This window comes from Phoenix dactylifera, chromosome 8, assembly GCF_051530095.1.
Source record: "Phoenix dactylifera cultivar Ajwa chromosome 8, Ajwa_hap1_PhDact_Kaust_v1.1, whole genome shotgun sequence".
Classification (NCBI taxonomy): domain Eukaryota; kingdom Viridiplantae; phylum Streptophyta; class Magnoliopsida; order Arecales; family Arecaceae; genus Phoenix; species Phoenix dactylifera.
This window is the reverse complement of record NC_143197.1, coordinates 6,538,381-6,558,709: the sequence shown is the minus strand read 5'-3', so window position 1 is coordinate 6,558,709 and position 20,329 is coordinate 6,538,381. Positions and strand designations below refer to the sequence as shown.

At 37.8% G+C, this 20,329-nt stretch overlaps 2 protein-coding genes across 3 annotated transcripts; one reads left to right on the top strand and one right to left on the bottom strand.

The window, feature by feature from the left end:
• Positions 1-149: 149 nt before the first annotated feature.
• On the bottom strand, positions 150-3,221 carry LOC103701145 (putative lysophospholipase BODYGUARD 4). The gene is made up of 4 exons (XM_017841335.5): positions 2,743-3,221; positions 1,186-1,529; positions 836-1,032; positions 150-660 (listed from the first exon to the last, which is right to left on the bottom strand). The coding sequence occupies exons 1-4, from the start codon at positions 3,173-3,175 to the stop codon at positions 327-329; spliced, it is 1,308 nt and encodes a 435-aa protein (XP_017696824.3). The 5' UTR covers positions 3,176-3,221; the 3' UTR covers positions 150-326.
• A 1,252-nt stretch (positions 3,222-4,473) lies between these two features.
• Positions 4,474-5,793, top strand: LOC103701047 (putative glutathione S-transferase). Of its 2 annotated transcripts, XM_088702596.2 has the most exons (3): positions 4,474-4,910; positions 5,216-5,339; positions 5,415-5,793. In XM_088702596.2, exons 1-3 carry the CDS (start codon positions 4,599-4,601, stop codon positions 5,579-5,581), a joined length of 603 nt encoding a protein of 200 aa, XP_088558722.1. In that variant the 5' UTR covers positions 4,474-4,598; the 3' UTR covers positions 5,582-5,793. The 2 variants fall into 2 exon arrangements, with proteins under 2 accessions (XP_088558722.1, XP_008781207.3); XM_008782985.5 differs by having other exon boundaries at positions 4,481-4,910; positions 5,216-5,793.
• Positions 5,794-20,329: the final 14,536 nt, after the last annotated feature.

Here is a 20,329-nt window from a genome sequence, read left to right as displayed (position 1 = left end):
GCTGTCTCTGCCGTTTCAATTAATTCGAAGGAGAAGGGCGTTCGCTTTGAGTCGAACACTTGTGGGCGACAAGACCTCAAAGACAAAGGTCAGCATCAACTTGTCAAATGCAGTTGGTAAAATGCAACAATTTCCGATTAAAATATAAATTGAATGAAATCGTCTAAAATGCAATTACATAATGAACAAGCAATGCCAACAGTCCAAGCTAGTAGCCCAGCCAATCATGTCAAGCTCAGGGTTGTATAGGAATTTTTATTGACCCAAATGAGGCATGTTGGTGAATCCATTTAGTACAAAGTATCAAAGAATTCGGCAGCACATCTTCATGACAACTTGCTTTTTATGGAAGTGAACCAAATTTGTTCTAGTTCCCTTGTGAAATCCTTTTCCCTGCCTACCATCACAGTGTTGTGGTCAGCATTAGCAATGATCTTGAGGTCTGCAAGGGGAAGTTTCGACTTCATATTGTAGCTACATTCCAGAGGAACCACCTGATCTCTGTCTCCTTGAATTATTTTCACTGAAATTCCTGCTTCATTCACAACTTCCAAGTGCTTATCCATTAACTTCATCGCTCCACAAATCACATTGTGCATGGTGTGCCAAGCTGAGTGATGGGTATGCTTTGTTAAATCTGTAATCATGAAGTTCAGATCCCTACAAAGAAACATTCATAGTATTTAGTATTTGTCAATCTAAAATTATCATTTTTTTCCAGGAGAAGGGGCAAAAGAAGGCAATTTAAGCAATTAAAGAAGCAAAACTTTTCAGAATCTCGTATGCAAACTCATGAAGGTATGTGTATTGGATTAATGAAACTCAAATTTATTACCTTCTCCATGTGAGCAGCTTCAAAATCCATTCCCACATGGCATGATTTCTGCAATAAATGAAGCAAACAGTTCTACCCAAATGTTCATACCATGACATAATTGCAGACCCGAAGAGCAACGGCGGCCAAATTTTCCTTTCAGCTAGTCTGTTCAAGGCAGTGTGACTTGCTCTCACTTCAGTTGAAGAAAAGTATGGCTGTATCCACGCACCATGGCAACAGATCATCATAAGTTTAATGTTCTTTTTTTGTTTGGTGAAATTAAAATTTCATATAGTGAAGTCAAGACAATGGCATTTGCATGGGAAGACCAGGTTTGTCACAATATCAACACAGAAAAGTTCACTTACTGGTGCAATCAATGTGATCGATTTAACAGATTCAGGATATTTTGCTGCTAAGGCCAACGCGATTATACAACCCATTGAGTGAGCAACTAAGTGAAAAGAGCTCAACTGAAATGGTTTGACTACAGATTTCTCAATCATTTCTAAATGTTCTTTCAATCTATACATACAATTTGTTGGCTTTGGACTTCCACCAAAACCCAAGAGATCCACTGCAAACATCCTAAAATTATGCTTCGCAACTTCAGAGAGATTCGGAAAAACTGTCTCTAGCCACAGTGATGAAGAAGAAAGGAACCCATGTAAGAAAATCACACTTTCAAAAGAATTCCCCCAGTGATTTCTAGCTGTTAAACACAGAAAATAAGGTTACTGAAGTATCAATATAAATTGGGTTCGCTAGTTGAGAAAAAACTTATATGAGAATCAAAGTCAAAGATTTCGAAACCATGGAGAAGCATATGACTAAAGTAATTAATGGAAGAACATAAAATAATAGAAAAATATTTCTCCAAGAGTTTAACTAATTTATTGATAGAGCATACTGAAGTTCCAACAGCAACACATGCCGCTCTCTGACACAACTGGTACATTTTTATGGTCCACAAGATCATGAATGGCCTTACCCAATTTTGGTACCACAATCCAGGGTCCATGGTGTGCAAAACAATACCTACTAAAATGCTACCACAGCAAAATGACATTATGGAATCTTCAAAAATTATGAAATCTAATTGTCATATTCAATTTTAGTATTTATATTGAATCATAAGATTTTGCTATTATATTATAGTATATCTGGTCCCTGGTATCTTTTTCATAATTATAAAATTTTATTATTGTATTTTACTATATCAGGGAGTTAAGTTGTATATAAAGCATATAAGTGCTATGAACAGCACAAGCAATTCAAATCATATTTCCAATATAAATTTTTCATCATGCTCTTGTACTTTATCTTGCTAATGAATTTTGTCGAATCCTTGGTTCCTTCTTTCCTATTATAAACACATAGGCACATATCAAGGTTGAAGACGATAGTAGAAAAATAGGCAAAAATGTCAAGCAGCTTGTCAAACAAAACTCAATTCCCATTAATGCTTCCATTGCTTTTTGTCAATCAAATTATATTTGATAAAAAATAATCCACTAAAAATTCAAACGTCTCTCAAACCACAAAAGAGTTGAGTATAGAGTAAATGGAGAGAGAGAAAAGAATTGAAATCCCAGTAATGCTTCTTTATGGTATTAATAATGCATATAAAATTTACATAGAACCATAATAAACTATGTAGTTATCTATTTTTGAGGTAAAATTATTGCAGGTATTTAGATCAAGCAACATTATCCTATCAAAAAGAAAAGAAACGAATTAAAAGAAGTGCAATTTGACTACACTACATTGACCACAGTATTGAGAACTGCTGATGCATTGAACTACCATTTATCACTGAAAATTGATCTATGAAGCTAAACTCCAAATTCCAAAACCGAGCAGTACAACATCTTTAAACAAGGGGAAAATAAAACTTATTTTCCAAAATTAAAGCATCCACATACCTTGAGATGGCTCTCTCACCATCAAGTAAAGCTTCTCCTCTTCCTTCCCCTGCCACGAGATACACGACTCACAACCACAGTCGGACCATCGGCGTGTGGACCTTGAAGCTCCTTTTCCTTCCTTTTCACCGCTCCTTCCCCAAAAACTAACAAGGCCAATTTCCCTGAAAAGATTCCTCCTCCCATACAATGTCTCTGAGACTTCCTCCTCTTCTCCTACCCCATCCGGACTTCCCTGTTTCTCTCTTCTGTTCCAGCAGTAGCATGGGATGGGATTCCCCTCAAGAACTCCATCAACAAACCTAAAGAAGAAGCACAGAACGAAGTCCACAAGATCCAAGAAGGCGAAAACTAAGAGACTGAGAGCCGAGATGAGACCTCTCGAGGCTCTCTCTCGCCATCTCCCAGGAGAAACACGGGGAAAAGTTGGCATTTTTTTCCCCTCGTTTGTGGAAGGATAAGGAGGGGTTAGAAGGAAGGGAGAGAGACGTTATAAGACGCGAGAGAAATGAGGCTAAAATGAGGAAGACGTGCCAGCCGGCGGGCCACGTAGTATTCGGGCTCTTCTCCAGGCTTCCCGCGGCCTTCGTAATCCAGGAGATGGGAATCATGTCATTCTTACACAAATGGGTTTGGTGTGGATTGATCATGGCCGTCAATTTGATGGTTCCATGACGGTTTATCCAATCCATGCGATTCCTATGGGAACTTGGATTAAGTATTAGATGCTGCTGTACTAGTTTATTCTCGGCTTTATTTATTTTTTCACAGTTGATGCTGGAATAGAATGCTCTTCTTTTTGCTCGAGTTGCTTGAAGAGGATGTGGAACAGTGGAAGGAATATTTCTTTGGTTGCCGGCTTTGAGTCTCTTGGATGCTAGAGTTCATTCACTAGTAGATGAGTGGAGTTGTTGAGCCCCTTCTAGCTGTTGGGTTTTCTAGTTATGCCCGCTTTAGCTTGTTGTATAAGATTACTTCTATGATACTCGAACAATCAAGAATCAATGCGCCACTGATGCATACATACATACATACATATATTAATAAGGTCATGCTTAACCTGAACCTAATCGATCGAGCTTGGTAGTTTGCTAGGTTGGCTCGAGGTTTTGAGTAGTCATTTTGGAGGGATCAATTTGACCTAGAGTCAGGTGAGGATCAACTTGGGTATGATTGAGGTAGAATCTGAACCAAGCACACCAACAAACTAGGTAACGTAGGATAAATTGCAATTCAATATGATGTTTAGATGCTTCTAATAAACCTATTTTATCCATGTCAAACCAAAAGAATAGAAGTCATTCTCGTAGAATCGGAATTTGAATCTCTAGGTTTGATGAGAACTGCAATATGCATTATGGCCAGCCTGAACCTAATCGGCCGAGCCTGCTAGTTCGCTAGGCTGACTCGAGGTTTCCAATATTCACAATGGACTCATAGGGTTCAATTTAACCCAAAGTTGCATAAGGATCAACTTGGGCATGATTGGGATTGGACTAGCTCGATGAAAAGCTAAATAATAATCAGACCTATGAGCTCTGCTTTTTGTTGCACCTAACTGCATATTATACCAGTTGAATGACCCCTGTTAAATGTTATCATGAATAGATTGCAACCTTATCTACTCTAATATAATATAACTGGTAAACCAAATGGATGGAGAAATTCAAACTTGGCATGTTCCAAATTACCATATTTAAGTAGTCGGTCATCAACTAACCTAAATAATCTACTCAACAAATCACAATGGAAGCAACTGAGAAGCCTTCTAAAAAGAATTGGAAACAGACCTTAAGGACTACTTCACAGGTCCCATAAAGCCCAACCAATTTGGAGGTGCAATCGAAGCAAGCAAAATGGCGGAGGAAGTAAAGGTGTTTGGTCATTGGACCAGCCCCTTCAGCTGCCGAGTAGGGATTGCTCTAAGGTTGAAGGGTGTCCCCTATGAGTACATAGAGGAGGATCTTTCCAACAAAAGCTCGTTGCTGCTTGAGTATAACCCGGTCCACAAGAAGGTCCCTGTGCTCGTCCATGGCGGAAAGCCAATTGCTGAGTCCCTTGTTGTCCTTGAATATATCGAGGAGACATGGCGAGGAAACCCCATGCTGCCCCAGGATCCTCACCGAAGGGCCATGGCGCGCTTTTGGACCAAGTTCGTCGATGAGAAGGTGAAGTAATCAGCTTCTTAGTGTCCCAAGTCCAACTTGTTCTTTGCTTTTTGTCATTTAATCAAGTTTGTCGATGATTTTAAGTTGTGTAGATAAATACTCCATTGCCAAAATAATTCCTGCTTTGAAGATGATTTTGTAAAGCTCAGTGGTTAAGGCTGAGCCTAATTACTTTACCGGCTATTCTAATTTCATCTCACCTGAGTGACCCGAGTACAATGCTTCAAATCTAAGTTCCAGTATGTTTTGAGTTAATTTCTTATTCCTGGTGGATATATCAAGCTTTGGTGGCTTCATGCGAGCAGTGCATGCCAATAATGTGGAAGTCATTATGGAGCGAAGGAGAGATGCAACAAAAACTCATGGAAGAAACAAATGAAATCCTAAGCATTTTAGAGCGCGAGCTTGATGGCAAGAAGTTCTTTGGAGGTAATTCCATAGGTCTTGTGGACATTGCAGCCAACTTTTTATCTTATTGGACTGAAGTACTTCAGGAGGTAGCAGGAATAAGCTTGTTCAATGAAGAAAAGCATCCCATCCTGTTCAAGTGGGCCAACGAGTTCATGAGCTCTGATGCTGTGAAGGAATGCTTACCCCCCAAGGACGAACTGCTCTCCCACTTCCAAGCTATGAAAGAAGCTATGTCAGCTACCAAAGCTCGTCAGAATTGATGGAACGGTGTGCAAGCATTCAGCATACAGTATCAATAAAGTTCGAACCAGGATGAGTATAATGGAGAATGTAACATTTAGGTCAGTTTGGTATGCTTTCTAGTAGATGTTGGATGATGATTGGCTCTGTAAAACTCATAACTACAATTTTATTGTTGTTGTTGTTGTTGTTGAAGAATAAATTGGCACTCAATAATATGTTATCTAGATGATACAACGCTACCCAAAATTCAAGATAAATATATCCTGGTATTAAGTCAGTCCTAGTTAAATTAGAACAGATGCAATTGATCCCACATTGGCACGGGCTTACTATGCATGTAGGACCAGAAATCTCGGGTTACAATAGTGAGCTAGGTAAACCATGTCCCCATCGAAGACCTTGCGATAGTGACGATGTCGTTACAAAAAACAATTTGTGCTAAAAAATTGTTTAGAAGGGCCTCAATGTAAGGAACAATGTTCACCAAAACCAAGCATTGGTTAAAAAAAGATATCCACACCTTCAACTTGAAATATATAATTGTAACATTAGGTTGCCATGTAGAGAAGTCCCATAGAATTAGCAGCACTCTTTATCAAAACCAAAACATCATAATTCTATACAGGAGGGCTTAACCTACGAGCGTTGACTGAATAACCAAATATTTTTAGATATTGTACTCCATATATACAGTATAAAAGGCCAATCAAGAGACAAGAGGCAGAGCAGCAAGATAAATGGCTGAGGAAGTGAAGCTGTTTGTTACCAAGAAGCCAATGGCCGAGTCGCTCGTCATTGTTGAGTACATCGAGGAGACATGGGCCAGATTCCTTCATGAGAAGGTGATATAAAATTATAAAAGATTTGTTTTGGAAAAAAAATGATACAAAAGATTTATGATAAAGTTTTTTTAGTTTTCTTTCTGTGAGAGAATTAAATTGGGCAAAAGCCCAATGTGAATTTCTTAAAAAAATATATATCAGAGTATTGATGAAGTTATCAATTTTCAGATCATGATGTTGGACCTACAAAGAATTCCAAAGTTGATCTATTTTGTTATATAAAGATAATTAGTTCTTCTTGATTTTTAAAAGCTAATTTTTTTTAATAATAATAAAAATATCTAGTAGCAGTGCTAACTAAGATTATTTTAGTTTGTTAGCATCCCTTGACCACATAAGAGTGGCCTGAGGTTCAAACTATGGCATGATGGCATCGCCATAATCTCCTACCATTCTTTCGGAGCCTCAAAGATCTCATTCTCCTACCACTACTGCTACTAACACTAGTGATAACAAATATAATAATAATAAGAAAAATAGCAATAGTGTTTGTCATTTGCCTTTGTAAATTCTCTATGTTAGACAAGAATTCCTATCTATCATTTCTAATGTTATTTCAAGATTTTCTGTAACAAAAATACCCTTGGCATTCCAAATACTACACTTAGGTGCATTTTTTAATTTCTTATTTAAATTTAATTTTAATTTCTCATTTATTTTCTCTGTGGACTTGAAACTAGCATCATTGTGGACTCATTGCCCCCCTCTTCCTCCTTTCCTACCACCAGCACTGCTAATACCATTAGGGATGATGATGAATGATGATGAGATGACAATAACGACCTTCTCTCCAATTCTCAGAAACAAATCTCACCTTGTGGGTACTTTTAACGCATTCCCAACTTTGGTGGTTTCCTTGGGCCCAAAGGACTCTGGTTTCCTGTGTGCAGTGCATGGCTGCATTGTGGATGTGATGGTGGACTGAAAGGATACATTGCAACAAAACTTCATGATACAATCAAAGGAACACCTAAGCATTCTATAGGGTGAGCTCAAAGGTAAAAAGTTCTTTGGAGGCAGCTCCGTAGGTCTGGCATCTTCGTAGGGTGAGCTCAAAGGAACACCTAAGCATTTTATGGGGTGAGCTCAAAGGTTAAAAATCCTTTGCGGACATCTTTGTAGCATACTGGGTTAAGCTTGATCAATGAAGAGAAGCATCCCATATCCTGTTCAAATGGGCGGAAGAATTCACAAGCTCTGACATTGTGATGGAATGCTTAAGTGCTAGAGAACGGATCCCCCTGCTTCGGATACGCTCGGTGGGACTGCTATTTGGTCCAACTGGCACTGAGGTGGTGCTGGAGTGACGTATTCACACATGGAGTAACCTATGGATTGAGGAGGGCATGCGTAAACTTACGACCCGCATTGAATATTTTTTGGTGAAAGGAGCTAATGGGAGCTGCTACTCTGGTGGATTCTTTCCTCCCCTTCCTATTTTTCAAAAAAAAAAAAAAAAGCTCCTATATATGTATTGATGGTGACAATTTTCATGATCCTCCACTGTGTACAACTCTGGATATTCGTCACGTCATGAGATTCGAACTTTTTGATTAGTCGGATGTGGCAGCCTTTCAGAATTGTACCGCTCTCCACAATATAAATTGCACACCATGCGAACTTTTTGATGTTGCATACGAATAACTTAATCATATCAGAATGAGGAAAAATGCGATATGTTGTACTTGCATGGATGTCCAATAGTATTTTTGCTTGCTTATTTTGCAATTTGTTGTAAGTGTGAAGAACGATATTGTCTTTGTTGTTGGGTTGTACATAGGGCTATGACTTGTTCTCCTTTAGCTGCCCGCTCTAATCTCATAGCCAATAAACATCATAATGACAGCTATAAGGGAATAAAAAGGACTGATTGGAGTCGTGTTTTTTTTTTTTTTTTTTTGACTTTTCTTAGCGTAAAGAGGGACGAGGGCTAGAAGCCAAGTCTCTACTATCAACACCTATTTATTAAAGAATAGAAAGAACGGTTTATATTAGACAAAGAGTTTTGCAACAAGATAATAAAGATATATGACTCTCTACTACAAGATCTACGATTTCAATATTGAATACTATATTGGTATCTAATCAGTATAATACAATATTGAATAGTATTGTACCAATACTCAATGTTGGATCCTATATAATTAAACCCTGATCCCGTTTAATTAGAACCCACATCTTGACAAGTGTCCCTTGAATTTCGTAAATCTTGATAATCACAAGGGCATTAAGGTATTTTCACAGCAGTGAAGGGTTACCTTGATGGGGGGTGACTCTTCATGGGTGTAACCACCTGCAGCGTTTGGTCCCTGGAGAGGGCTATAAATAGCCTGTTAGACCCCTTCTCTAAAACACGCATTAAGAGCTCTCTCTCCAGAAGATTCACTCGCTAATCTCTCTTAGATCAGAGAGAATCTAGGTTGACCGCGGCTGCGCACGCATATCAAAGCCCAATTAAAGATGGATTTAGCGAATCAAGGTATGATTTATAATTCATTAAGTTAATCATTCCATCAATGGTATCAGAGCAGGTGGATAGAATTCCAAAATAAATCATACCAATTTGATTTAATTGTTCAACCTGCTTGAGACCCCGATGTTATTTAAACAAATGAAAGATTTTTCTCTGGCCGATGTGGGACTAAACTCTAATCTCGGAACCAGAAGTTTTTCCCATATTCCTTAAAGCAATGAATTGTCTTCATTTGGGCGATGTGGGACTAAACGCTTCCCATCTTTCCCCTTCTTCCATTTTTACTCAAGAAAATAAGGAAGGGAGAGCCGCTGCCATGACCGCCGCTGCGGCGGGTCTCGGTCGCTGCCCTCCCCGTCCAACTGCTGGCTTCCGGCGGGTTCCGTCCAACGGCCTACGACTCTCCGGCAGCCACTGCGGCCCGCCGTCCCGGCGAGCCCGCAGCGGCTGCGGCTCCCCGTGGCCGCCATGGCCACCGCGGGCGGAGGAAAGAGAGGATTCGGCCCCGCCATGGCCTGCGGCCCGCCGCTAAGCGGCCCCGGCCGCTGCCAGCGGCGCCAGCCGCTGCCACGGCGCCCGGCCGACGCCCCTGCGGCCCGTGATCGCGGGCTGCGGCCGCACCCTGCGGCCGAACCCCGCGGCCTCCGCGGCCGACCCCGGCCTCCGGCCCCGCCTTGTGGCCGCCCCGCGGCCTGCCGCCGCGCCTATGGCCGACGGCGGCGGTTGCGCCGCCGTCGTTTAGGAGAGAAGGGGCCACTGGTTTTGGCCCCCTTCTCTTTTCGTTTGGCGTAGAAGAAGATGAATTAGAATTGGGTTTCGGGTTTTTACACCCGCAACCCGAATCCATTTAAATAATAATAAAAAAAAAGAGAGGGTGAAGGGATTAACAGGTTTCGGGTTATTGGGTATCGGCCAGCAACTCGAAATCCGAATCCTTTTGACTAAACTGTGCATTTTGCAGTTAAACCCCTGACAATAAGTTATTTTGAAAAAGGGGCTTTTGAAATTCATATGTGGTCCCCAGCCGAAAGTTGAATTATCAAAAGGGTCCTAAAATATTTTTATGTGGTCCCTTTGCTAAAGTTTAATTACAGAACAGTACTTTGACAATTATGTATTACTCCATGTAATAAATTTATTGCATAAATCAACAATTTATATGCTTTCTTATGATGATACATGATTGTTTAAATTATTTATATTTTTCATGATAAAAGGATGATATATGCATGAGACGAGCCAAAGCATCTTATGTAGGAAAAGACATATAAATGATTAAATTTTTGCATATTTGTGGTGACAAGCCAAAGCATCCCATAAATTTTAGAATGCTTTAGTTTAATTTAATCAATAAAGAGTCTTTTTATCGTCATCTCATGAAATTGAATAGTTGCATCATATATAATGAACCGGCCCCAAAGGGAAGTCATTATACAAAGTTAATGATGGGATGAAATAATGCTATTAGTATGATATTTATGATGAAATCTTGTTGCCCAAAGGCCTTGAATTCTTCATTTTTATTGAACAATATCTAGTAAAATTTTATCCATTGAATAACGGTGTCTAAGAAAAGCTTGTCAAAAAGGCATACGTGCCTAAGAAAGGCTGGTACTTAAGTGAGCCTAGTGCTCCACCACCGATCTGGAGCTGATCTGGCTGTTATTCTTTGGATTTTTTTCAACTAGATATATAAAGTTCATTAAATATCATACTTAATACATTAGTTTTATCGTAAAGGGGTAAATCATGTAAAGTTAATTTTGATTTACTCACTAAATTGCTAATATGGGTTAGTGATTTAGATAATGTTTTAGCGTAATTATAGCATGCATATTGATAGTAAGCATATGTTTTGCAGCTTTGTTTCCGACAGTTTTTTCACAATCTACATCATGCATCCCAATACTTAATGGTTCAAATTTCTCGGAATGGAAAGAAAGGCTGACATTTACTTTAGGGTGCATGGATATTGATCTGGCACTTCGTGAGGACATGCCACCTGTCCCCACGGAGGAAACTACGCCAGAGGAGAAAAAGTTGTATGAGAGGTGGGAGCGGTCAAACTGCTTAAGTCTTTTACTCATACAAAATCATATCTCCAGAAAGATAAGGGGCTCAATTCCAGATTGCAAAACTGCAAAAGAATTCTTAACAGCAGTAGAAGAGCAATTTGTGAGTTCAAAGAAAGCCCTAGCCAGCACCTTAATATCAAGGTTTGCTTCCTTAAAGTATAATGATAATGGTGGCATACGCGAGCACATTATGGAATTACGTGACATCGCTGCCCAATTAAAATCATTGGAAGTAGACATGTCAGAAACTTTTCTTGTACACTTTGTCCTTAATTCTCTGCCTATGGAGTATGCACCATTTAAGATCTCATACAACACACATACAGAAAAATGGACTATGAATCAACTTCTAGCCATGTGTGTTGATGAGGAGCAGAAAATAAAACAAGAGAGGCAAGAGAGTGTTTATCTCACCTCTCATAAGGGAAAAGGACATAAAGAGGTCGGTGGTACCAGTCATCATATTTCTGTTAAGAAGAAGAAAATGAAAGTGTCAGCCAAAGTGACTGACAAAAGGCAAATAAAGTGCTTCTTCTGTAAGAAACAGGGACATTTGAAAAAGGACTGCATCAAGTACAAGAAATGGCTCGAAAAGAAAGGTACTTTTCTTTTCTTAGTGTGTTATGAATCAAATTTTATTGATGTACCTCATAACACATGGTGGATTGACTCTGGTGCTACTATCTATATATGTAAAACTTTGCAGAGATTGTTGAACAAAAGAATTCCAACGGAAAGTGAGCGAAGCATCATAATGGGAAATAAGATGCGTTCACATGTGGAAGCTGTTGGAACGTTCAAATTAACCTTAAAGACTGGCCATATTTTATACCTAGAAAATACCTTTTATGTACCTGGATTTTCTAGAAACCTAATATCTATTTCAAAACTTGTTTCTTTTGGATATACCGTTTCATTTGGACGGTCATTTGTAAACCTTTCCTTGAATAATATTATTGTTGGTAATTGCTTGTTAGAGGATGGTTTATTTAAATTAGACCTTGATACATCCTTTGAACTATCCCTTTTATCCCTGCAAAATAAAGGACATTATGGATTAAAACGTAGCATGATAAATGAAAATTCCTCTATGTTATGGCACCGAAGATTAGGTCATATCTCCATAAAAAGAATCAAGAGATTAGTAAATGATGAAATTTTACCAACTCTTGACTATGGTGATTTTGAAACTTGTTTAGACTGCATCAAGGGAAAGCAGACTAACAAGTTTCAGAAAGGTGCCATTAGAAGTACAAATTTATTGGATCTCATACATACAGATATATGTGGGCCTTTTTCGATCCCATGTTTTACTGGTCATAAGTATTTTATCACCTTTATTGATGATTACTCACGCTATGGGTATCTCTACTTGTTGTATGACAAGGCAGAGGCATTAAATGCCTTTAAGCTTTTCAAAACAGAGGTAGAGTTACAACTTAATAAAAAGATTAAAGTTGTGAGATCAGATAGAGGTGGTGAATACTACGGTAGGTATACTGAAACTGGACAACATTTAGGTCCATTTGCTCGATTTCTTCAAGAGCAAGGTATAGTTGCACAATATACTATGCCTGGTACTCCTGATCAAAATGGAGTTGCGGAAAGAAGAAACCGAACATTAATGGAGATGGTAAGAAGTATGATTAGTCACTCAACTCTCCCAATTTCTCTATGGGGTGATGCCTTAAAAACTGCTGCGTATATTTTAAACAGGGTTCCTACTAAAGCTGTCCCAAAAACACCCTATGAAGTTTGGACAGGTAGGAAACCTAGTTTAAGACATCTACACATTTGGGGGTGTCAAGCTGAGGCAAGGGTGTACAACCCACAAGAGAAAAAGTTGGACTTTAGAACCATTAGTTGTTATTTTATCGGTTATCCAGAAAAGTCCAAGGGATACAGATTTTATTGTCCTAATCATACTTTGAGGATTGTGGAGACAAGAAATGCTAGATTCCTTGAAAATGACCAAATCAGTGGGAGTATAAAACCTCAAGAAATTAATTTTGAGGAACAGCAAACTCCGTATGGTATGCAAGATTCAAATAAGCAGCCAATGATTCCTCTACCTATCATTGATAATGGTTTGGAGGAGGATGAGTCTACTTTTAATGTACCACTTGAATCTGTGCCAGTTATCACTGAAAATGTTGCTCCACCTATAGAACCAGTGGATCAAGAAGCAACTTTAAGAAGGTCATCAAGGGTAAGGAGATCTCCAATTCCACCAGATTATATAGTATACCTTCAAGAAAATGATTATGACATTGGAAATATAGATGATCCAATAAATTTCTCACAAGCCATAAATTCAGTAAATTCCTCCAAATGGCTAGATGCTATGAAAGATGAGATAGATTCTATGGCTAAAAACAATATTTGGAATCTTGTTGAACTACCTCCTGGGGCTACTGCAGTACGCTGCAAATGGATTTTTAAAACCAAAAGAGACTCCAAGGGTAAGGTAGAGCGACATAAGGCTAGACTTGTTGCCAAAGGATTTACTCAAAAGAAGGGTATTGATTATCATGAGACCTTCTCTCCAATTTCAAAGAAGGACTCTTTAAGGATAATTATGACTTTGGTAGCTCATTTTGACTTAGAGCTGCACCAAATGGATGTGAGAACTGCATTTCTTAATGGAGATTTAGAGGAAGAAGTTTACATGAAACAACCTGAAGGTTTTGTTTCAGAAGGTCAGAGTCAAAAAGTTTGCAAGTTAAATAAGTCTATATATGGACTCAAGCAATCATCCCGACAGTAGTATCTTAAGTTCAATAACATCATTTCTACATTTGGCTTTGTAGAAAACGTTGTTGATAGATGTATTTATCTTAAGATCAGTGGGAGTCGATTTATTTTTCTAGTCCTATATGTAGATGACATTTTGCTTGCTAGTAGTGATTTGGCATTGCTTAGGGAGACTAAGCAATTTCTCTCCAGTAATTTTGATATGAAGGATATGGGTGAAGCCTCATATGTCATCGGCATTGAGGTTCATAGAGATAGATCTAAGGGAAAAGTATGTCTATCTCAAAAAGCCTACATTAAGAAAATGTTGGAGAGATTTGGTATGGAAAATTCCAAACCAAGTCCAGTGCCTATTACTAAAGGTGAAAAGTTGAGCCAATCACAATCTCCAAGGAATGAAATTGAAAGGGAGCATATGAAAGCATTTCCATATGCTTCACTAGTTGGGACTTTAATGTATGCTCAAGTCTGTACCAGACCTGATATAGCATATGTTGTGGGATTACTGGGGAGATTTCAAGCTAATCCAGGAATGGAACATTGGAGAGCTGCAAAGAAAGTATTAAGATATCTTCAAGGAACTCAAGATCATATGCTCACATACAACAAATCCGATCTCTTGGAGATAGTTGGATACTCAGACTCAGACTTTGCGGGATGTCCAGATAGTAGAAAATCAACATCATGTTATATCTTTCTACTAGCTGGTGGAGCAGTATCGTGGAAGAGTTCGAAGCAAAAGATGACGGCTGCTTCAACAATAGAGGCTGAGTTATTAGCATGCTATGATGCAGTTACACAGGCTATTTGGTTGAGAAACTTTATCACAGGCTTACAGATCGTGGACACTATTTCAAGGCCCATAAAGTTATATTGTGATAATTTAGCAGCAGTTTCCTCAATAAAGAATAACAAGATATCCAATGGAAATAAGCACATGGAGGTGAAATATCTTGTTATAAAGAAAAAATGTGATGACCATAAAGTTTCAGTTCAATACATCAATACTATGCTTATGTTAGCAGATCCTTTGACTAAAGCAATAGCCCCGGGATTGCATAAGGAGCATGTCAGTCAAATGGGTCTTTTCTGTATAAATTAATTGATGTATTATTATGCATATTTCAGATGGTTGTAAATCACATTTATTATATTTTCTGTTTTAATGAATTCATGTGGTTTATGCATACTATGGTAGCAGAAAATGTGACCAAAGAATGGATTTTATGAAAAATTCATTCATAAGGGTTTGGTTATGATGGTTTAGTAATATAGTGATCATGGAAGGTTATACGCCAATCAAATAGGTATTATTTCCGCCATGGTTCATATTATTATTCTCAAAGTAGTCAAACATAAAGTTTGCCCGACTTGATATCAGAATAAAAGTAATACGCGTATAAAGATTATAAAATTCAAGTGCTAAGGATATTTTACTTGTCAATATGGTCCAAGTGGGAGAATGTTGGGATCCCGTCAAGTTGTGGCCCACATTGACAAATGGCGTCAATATGGTCCAAGTGGGAGAATGTTGGATCCTATATAATTAAACCCTGATCCCGTTTAATTAGAACCCACATCTTGACAAGTGTTCCTTGAATTTCGTAAATCTTGATAATCACAAGGGCATTAAGGTATTTTCACAGCAGTGAAGGGTTACCTTGATGGGGGTGACTCTTCACGGGTGTAACCACCTGCAGCGTTTGGTCCCTGGAGAGGGCTATAAATAGCCTGTTAGACCCCTTCTCTAAAACACGCATTAAGAGCTCTCTCTCCAGAAGATTCACTCGCTAATCTCTCTTAGATCAGAGAGAATCTAGGTTGACCGCGGCTGCGCACGCATATCAAAGCCCAATTAAAGATGGATTTAGCGAATCAAGGTATGATTTATAATTCATTAAGTTAATCATTCCATCACTCAATACATAAATGCACAACAATTCAATACTGCTACGGTATTTTTGATTTTTTAATGTTTTTAATTTTTGATTATTATTTTAAGGTTTATAGCATGTATTATGGTATTATGATTGATAATGTGGCCTTTATGAATAATATTATGACATTTTATTTTGTGTATTAAGTACTATCCACGTAGGGAAGAAGAAAGGAAGGAAAAAGAAAGGAAAGAAGAAAAAAATGAAGGAGGGGAGAAGAAAAGGAAGGAAATAAGAAGAAAAGGAAAGAAAAAAAGAAAGGGAAGGAAAAGAAAAGAAGGGAGGAGAGAAATAAAGAAAGGAAGAATGTGAAGAAAGAAAAAAAGAAAAGAAAGAAGTAAATGAAGGAAGAAGAAAAAAGAATCAAGGAAATAAAGAAAAAGGAAAAGAAAGAAAAAGGAAAAAGAGAAACAAAAAAAAGTAAGGGGCCCGAACCACTTCAAATCTAGTGGAGTTGGATAATTCAACCTAGTTTGAATCCTTTACCTAGCCGAATCTCTGAACCAACCTAGTACTAGTTAGTTGGCGTTGGTACACTTTGAACAAGATGATTTGAGTCGGTGCTTTGCTTTGCTTTTAGGAGCAATCAAAACTCTCCGGGACCCAAACAACCTAAAAGATGTAATAAGCACAAGATATAATGTATTAATTGAATTGCAAGAGTCAAAAATAAGTATTAGGATACTTGTAACATCAATTGTGGATTGTGGCTTAACAAAAACAAAAAAAAAATCAAAACTTGTAACTGGAACTGCAAACAAAATTGACCGCAATTTCAACTATGAAGAATCTTGTAATTTAGAAAACTTTTGGGAAGGAATCTCCTCAATTCTCCAAGCATTCCACTTCTCGTTCTCCATAGTACCCTTGTAGTTAAAATAATAGTATTATTAGTATCATACTATTATTACCAAATTAATATCATAACAGTAATATAAATACTAAAATATAATGCTATTATTATATTATATTATATTATATTATTACAGTAAAAGCAATAATATCATATTATTATAATAGTATTAGTATTATATTATAATATTATTGTTATACTAGTATTTGAAATTAGAAATCAAACTAAGAGTATAAAGCAAACTAGAGTTTGAAAAGGACTTAGATTCTTGGCATGCATAATCAAGAAAAGTAGCAATAATATAAGAACTAAGACTCTAAACCTAAGCAGAAAAGCTTTGCTTTGTTACCAAATATAAGGCAAGTAACATCTCTTATAGGATTTCTTATCTCACACAAGATCAAAGTAATACAACAGAAGACAATTTTGAAGCAAAATTAAAAGCAGAAAATTAAAACTAGAAGCAAACATTAAACTAATACCTAGAAGCTAAAAAAATAAATAAAGTAAGGCTAAGAGACTAAGAACTAGGCCTAAGTTAAGGATAACTCAAATCTACATCTATCATATATGATTGGAACGCTTCGAAACCTAATGCAAGCATGTCCTTGGGAATTCCTAATACATGCATCCTGAACTTGAGAGCTGCTTCTTCTTCCCCTAAATCTGTTCATATTCTTCCAATGTGTGAGACTTTGACTGCTGACCGTTTGTACTAGACTATTTTTCATGCAAAGCCAACCAAACGCACCTGGATAGGATCTCCGGTATTGCAATCTTGTAATTTTATTCTCTTTTTAATTGTGCATGATTCGCTGGCTTAAGCTCTATCATGCTTCCCGTTCATATCGCATGCTGAATTTTATCTCTACTATTTTAATAAGAGAATTCTTTGTGATGGAACTATCATTTATAGAATTTCAATGCAACCAAAGAAAGAACAAATATAAATATAAAAAAAATTTAGCATTCTAATCTACAAAGTATTCTGGAATCCTAACCATGGATTATGGAAGTTTTGAAGTCCTACTAAAAAATGCCCTAGAAATATTATTGGTTTTTATTTTTATAAGTCCTTCGATCATTGATTTTTTTTCGGAAAGCATTTGGAAATAGGCACCTTTTGAAACACTTGGACCTCTCTCTATATATAACGTTTGTAAATATAAATATATATATAAAAAAATCTATCCACATGCAAGCACAAGCACATACTGAAACTAATTATGGATAATATTAGATGATTGTTATCATGCCAGTTTCGGTCTACTTAGGTTGATCTAACCGATCAATTTATAGAACAAGAATAAGACCACGATATAAATAACACAACAAAGATTAATGATGGAGTGCAGTAATACCCAACAAACACTAGTGTAAGGGTCGTGGCAGCTAGGGTCAGCATTACTTTTGCCGAGATCAATGCAGGTTGCAAGAGAGAGACTCTATGGGGTCGCCCGTCATTTAGAGAGAGTGAGAGGAGGTCAAGTTTGTCGATCTGCTTGATTTTTAGTAGTACTAGATTTTGTCCGACTCCCTCGAGTTTGCCACGAACCAGCTGGAAAGTATGGCGCACACAGTGGCAGCTTTCATCCTAAATTCCCAGTACATGGGGGACTGGTTTGGTACCCCCCCCATCACAATTATTCGAGGCAAATGCGTCAGACTCTTACTGTTACTCAAAATTGAGCATGCATGCTGCATCCAATATCGTGTCCAATGGCATGTCATTGTTGTCATCCCATATTGGCATTCTGTGACATGTCTCAATCTAACTGCATTCATGTCCTGTTTGGCAAGGCCTGGCACCCTGGCTCTTCTTGTGCGGCCACACTCCAGGCTTTGTGTGCCAATTCACACATCAAATATGCGAAGGCAACTGCTTTGAACCCATTCGACATGGCTTGAAGATACAATCTTGCAATCTTGCACAATCGAACTCGGCATTTAGAGTTGAGGGTGGATTATTGTCTAAGGCAACATATAGTTTAAAGCCATGTGTCGAAGAAGGATATCCAGTTTACAGGAGCGGCTCAATGTATTTGAGAGCCTAAGGCGAACTCAAAGGTCCAGCATAAATGCATTTGGGAGCCTCAATGCATAAATAAGGAAAGCAAAAATAAAATTTTTTAGGTAAAAAATATGTTCCAATATAAATGCATTTGAGGATTTCAATGCATTTATAGCTATAAAGATACGTAGCATTTGAGGCCCTCAATGCATTTGAACGTCTATCTTGGAACTCGCTATAATAAATGCATTTGGAGGTTTAGCTCATCAAACTCGAACCAAATGTAAATAAAGTAATTAGCTTTATCTTAATATTTAGGTTTTAAATTATTTTCAAGCTAACCATGAAAAAGACCCACAATGCAGCAAAGCTAGAAAACATCTATGAACATTTCAAAATATAATTCCATAAATTTATAATTTTAAAAAATAGTTGTTTAGATGGCTCTACTAGTTACATTTAATATGATGACTTTGTCAAATTGTTATATATTTACGGTGTTTTTGGCAACACGGTCGAAGGCTTAGATAGTTTGATGGTTTAACAAATCATGAATAATAAATTATCATGCAAAACAATTTGATTACTAATTTACATGAATTTCAGGCTTGAACATAGATATAATTAATTGTGATCAAGCTCGGCTCAGTCACACCACTATTCGAAGGGATACGAGTCTTCTCGTTGATCTTACAGCACGGCTTTCTCTTGCTGTTATGGAAACTTTGGCTTTCTGTTTCCATCAAGGAAAAGAGAATGATAGGGAAGCTTTACATCAACAGGTGTCTCATATGGAGTCGTGTGCTCTAGAATCCAATTGCCAATTACCCTTTTTCATCACCATGGACGTGATTGATGGGCCAGAGTACCCTCTACCGATCTCAATCCGCCCCCAGCTTGGACACTTATCTTTTATTTCCACCTCTTTCACGAGGTAGGAAGCTTTTTCGCCCGCCTTCAAAGACGATAGAATAACTTTGCATTCAGTAATCGCAAATCCAAAGAATTTTTGGCCAACCTCCTGATAAGCACTTAAATCTCTCTCTTACTTTAAGTGATGTTAAATCTCAGTTTCCCCCCTCTCATCTGAAGCCCAATGAGTGCAGTTTTCGTGTTAGAATCGTGGACAAACTCCTCTATAAAATTTTGGAGCTTGTGGCCATTATGGATCCTAATGTTTTTATTTAAAAATTCCATTCGGATGTAAAAAGGGTACAACAGCTTGGTCTTCTAAGATGAAAGAGGCTGGTATAGCAGAAAAGTGTTGGCCTGAAAATTTTTGTAAAATCGTTTGAAACTTTCAGGAAATCAATACTCCTGCTTGTTAGCTTGAATAAGGTTCTTTTCTCTACTAATTCTTCTTACGAGCATCAATATTTTCTGTCCTAATTATCAGGCACTTGATTTGGAACTATTTAATTTTTTTTTAGCATCTATTCCTCTCCTCCCTTGATAATATAACTCATCTCTGCTCCTTATCTTTGTTGCAAATACGATTAATCTTCAATAAAAGCCAGGGCTCTATTTGCCTCCCTTTACCACAAAAAAAAAAAAAAAAGAATCATGGACAAGAATTACAGAGATGAGAATTTGGATCCGTTTTTTCGTTGTTGAAGTCAAATTTCGTCATGAATGCCAGCGTCAACCAATCTAGACCAGTGGGGAAGCGTCGCCGTCTTCCAAAAGTTAAAAGAATCAGTGGGCCATGTAATGTGCAATGGATTCATGGTAGATATCTTTCCTATGGTGCTTATCAATATCAATAGTGATGCAGTCCTTAAATTACAGTATCCGAGCAAAGATCCGCAGATGTCGGCGTG

What these genes read in the sequence shown, in the direction of transcription:
- LOC103701145 (XM_017841335.5), bottom strand. Translation starts at nt 3,175, where the DNA reads ATGCCAACTTTTCCCCGTGTTTCTCCTGGGAGATGGCGAGAGAGAGCC. An exon ending in GGTGAGAGAGCCATCTCAAG is followed by an intron (nt 1,530 to 2,742) that starts GTATGTGGATGC and finishes TGTGTTTAACAG; the next exon opens with CTAGAAATCACTGGGGGAAT. An exon ending in AAGCTGCTCACATGGAGAAG is followed by an intron (nt 661 to 835) that starts GTAATAAATTTG and finishes GTTTCTTTGTAG; the next exon opens with GGATCTGAACTTCATGATTA.
- LOC103701047 (XM_008782985.5), top strand. Translation starts at nt 4,599, where the DNA reads ATGGCGGAGGAAGTAAAGGTGTTTGGTCATTGGACCAGCCCCTTCAGC. An exon ending in CCAAGTTCGTCGATGAGAAG is followed by an intron (nt 4,911 to 5,215) that starts GTGAAGTAATCA and finishes TCATGCGAGCAG; the next exon opens with TGCATGCCAATAATGTGGAA.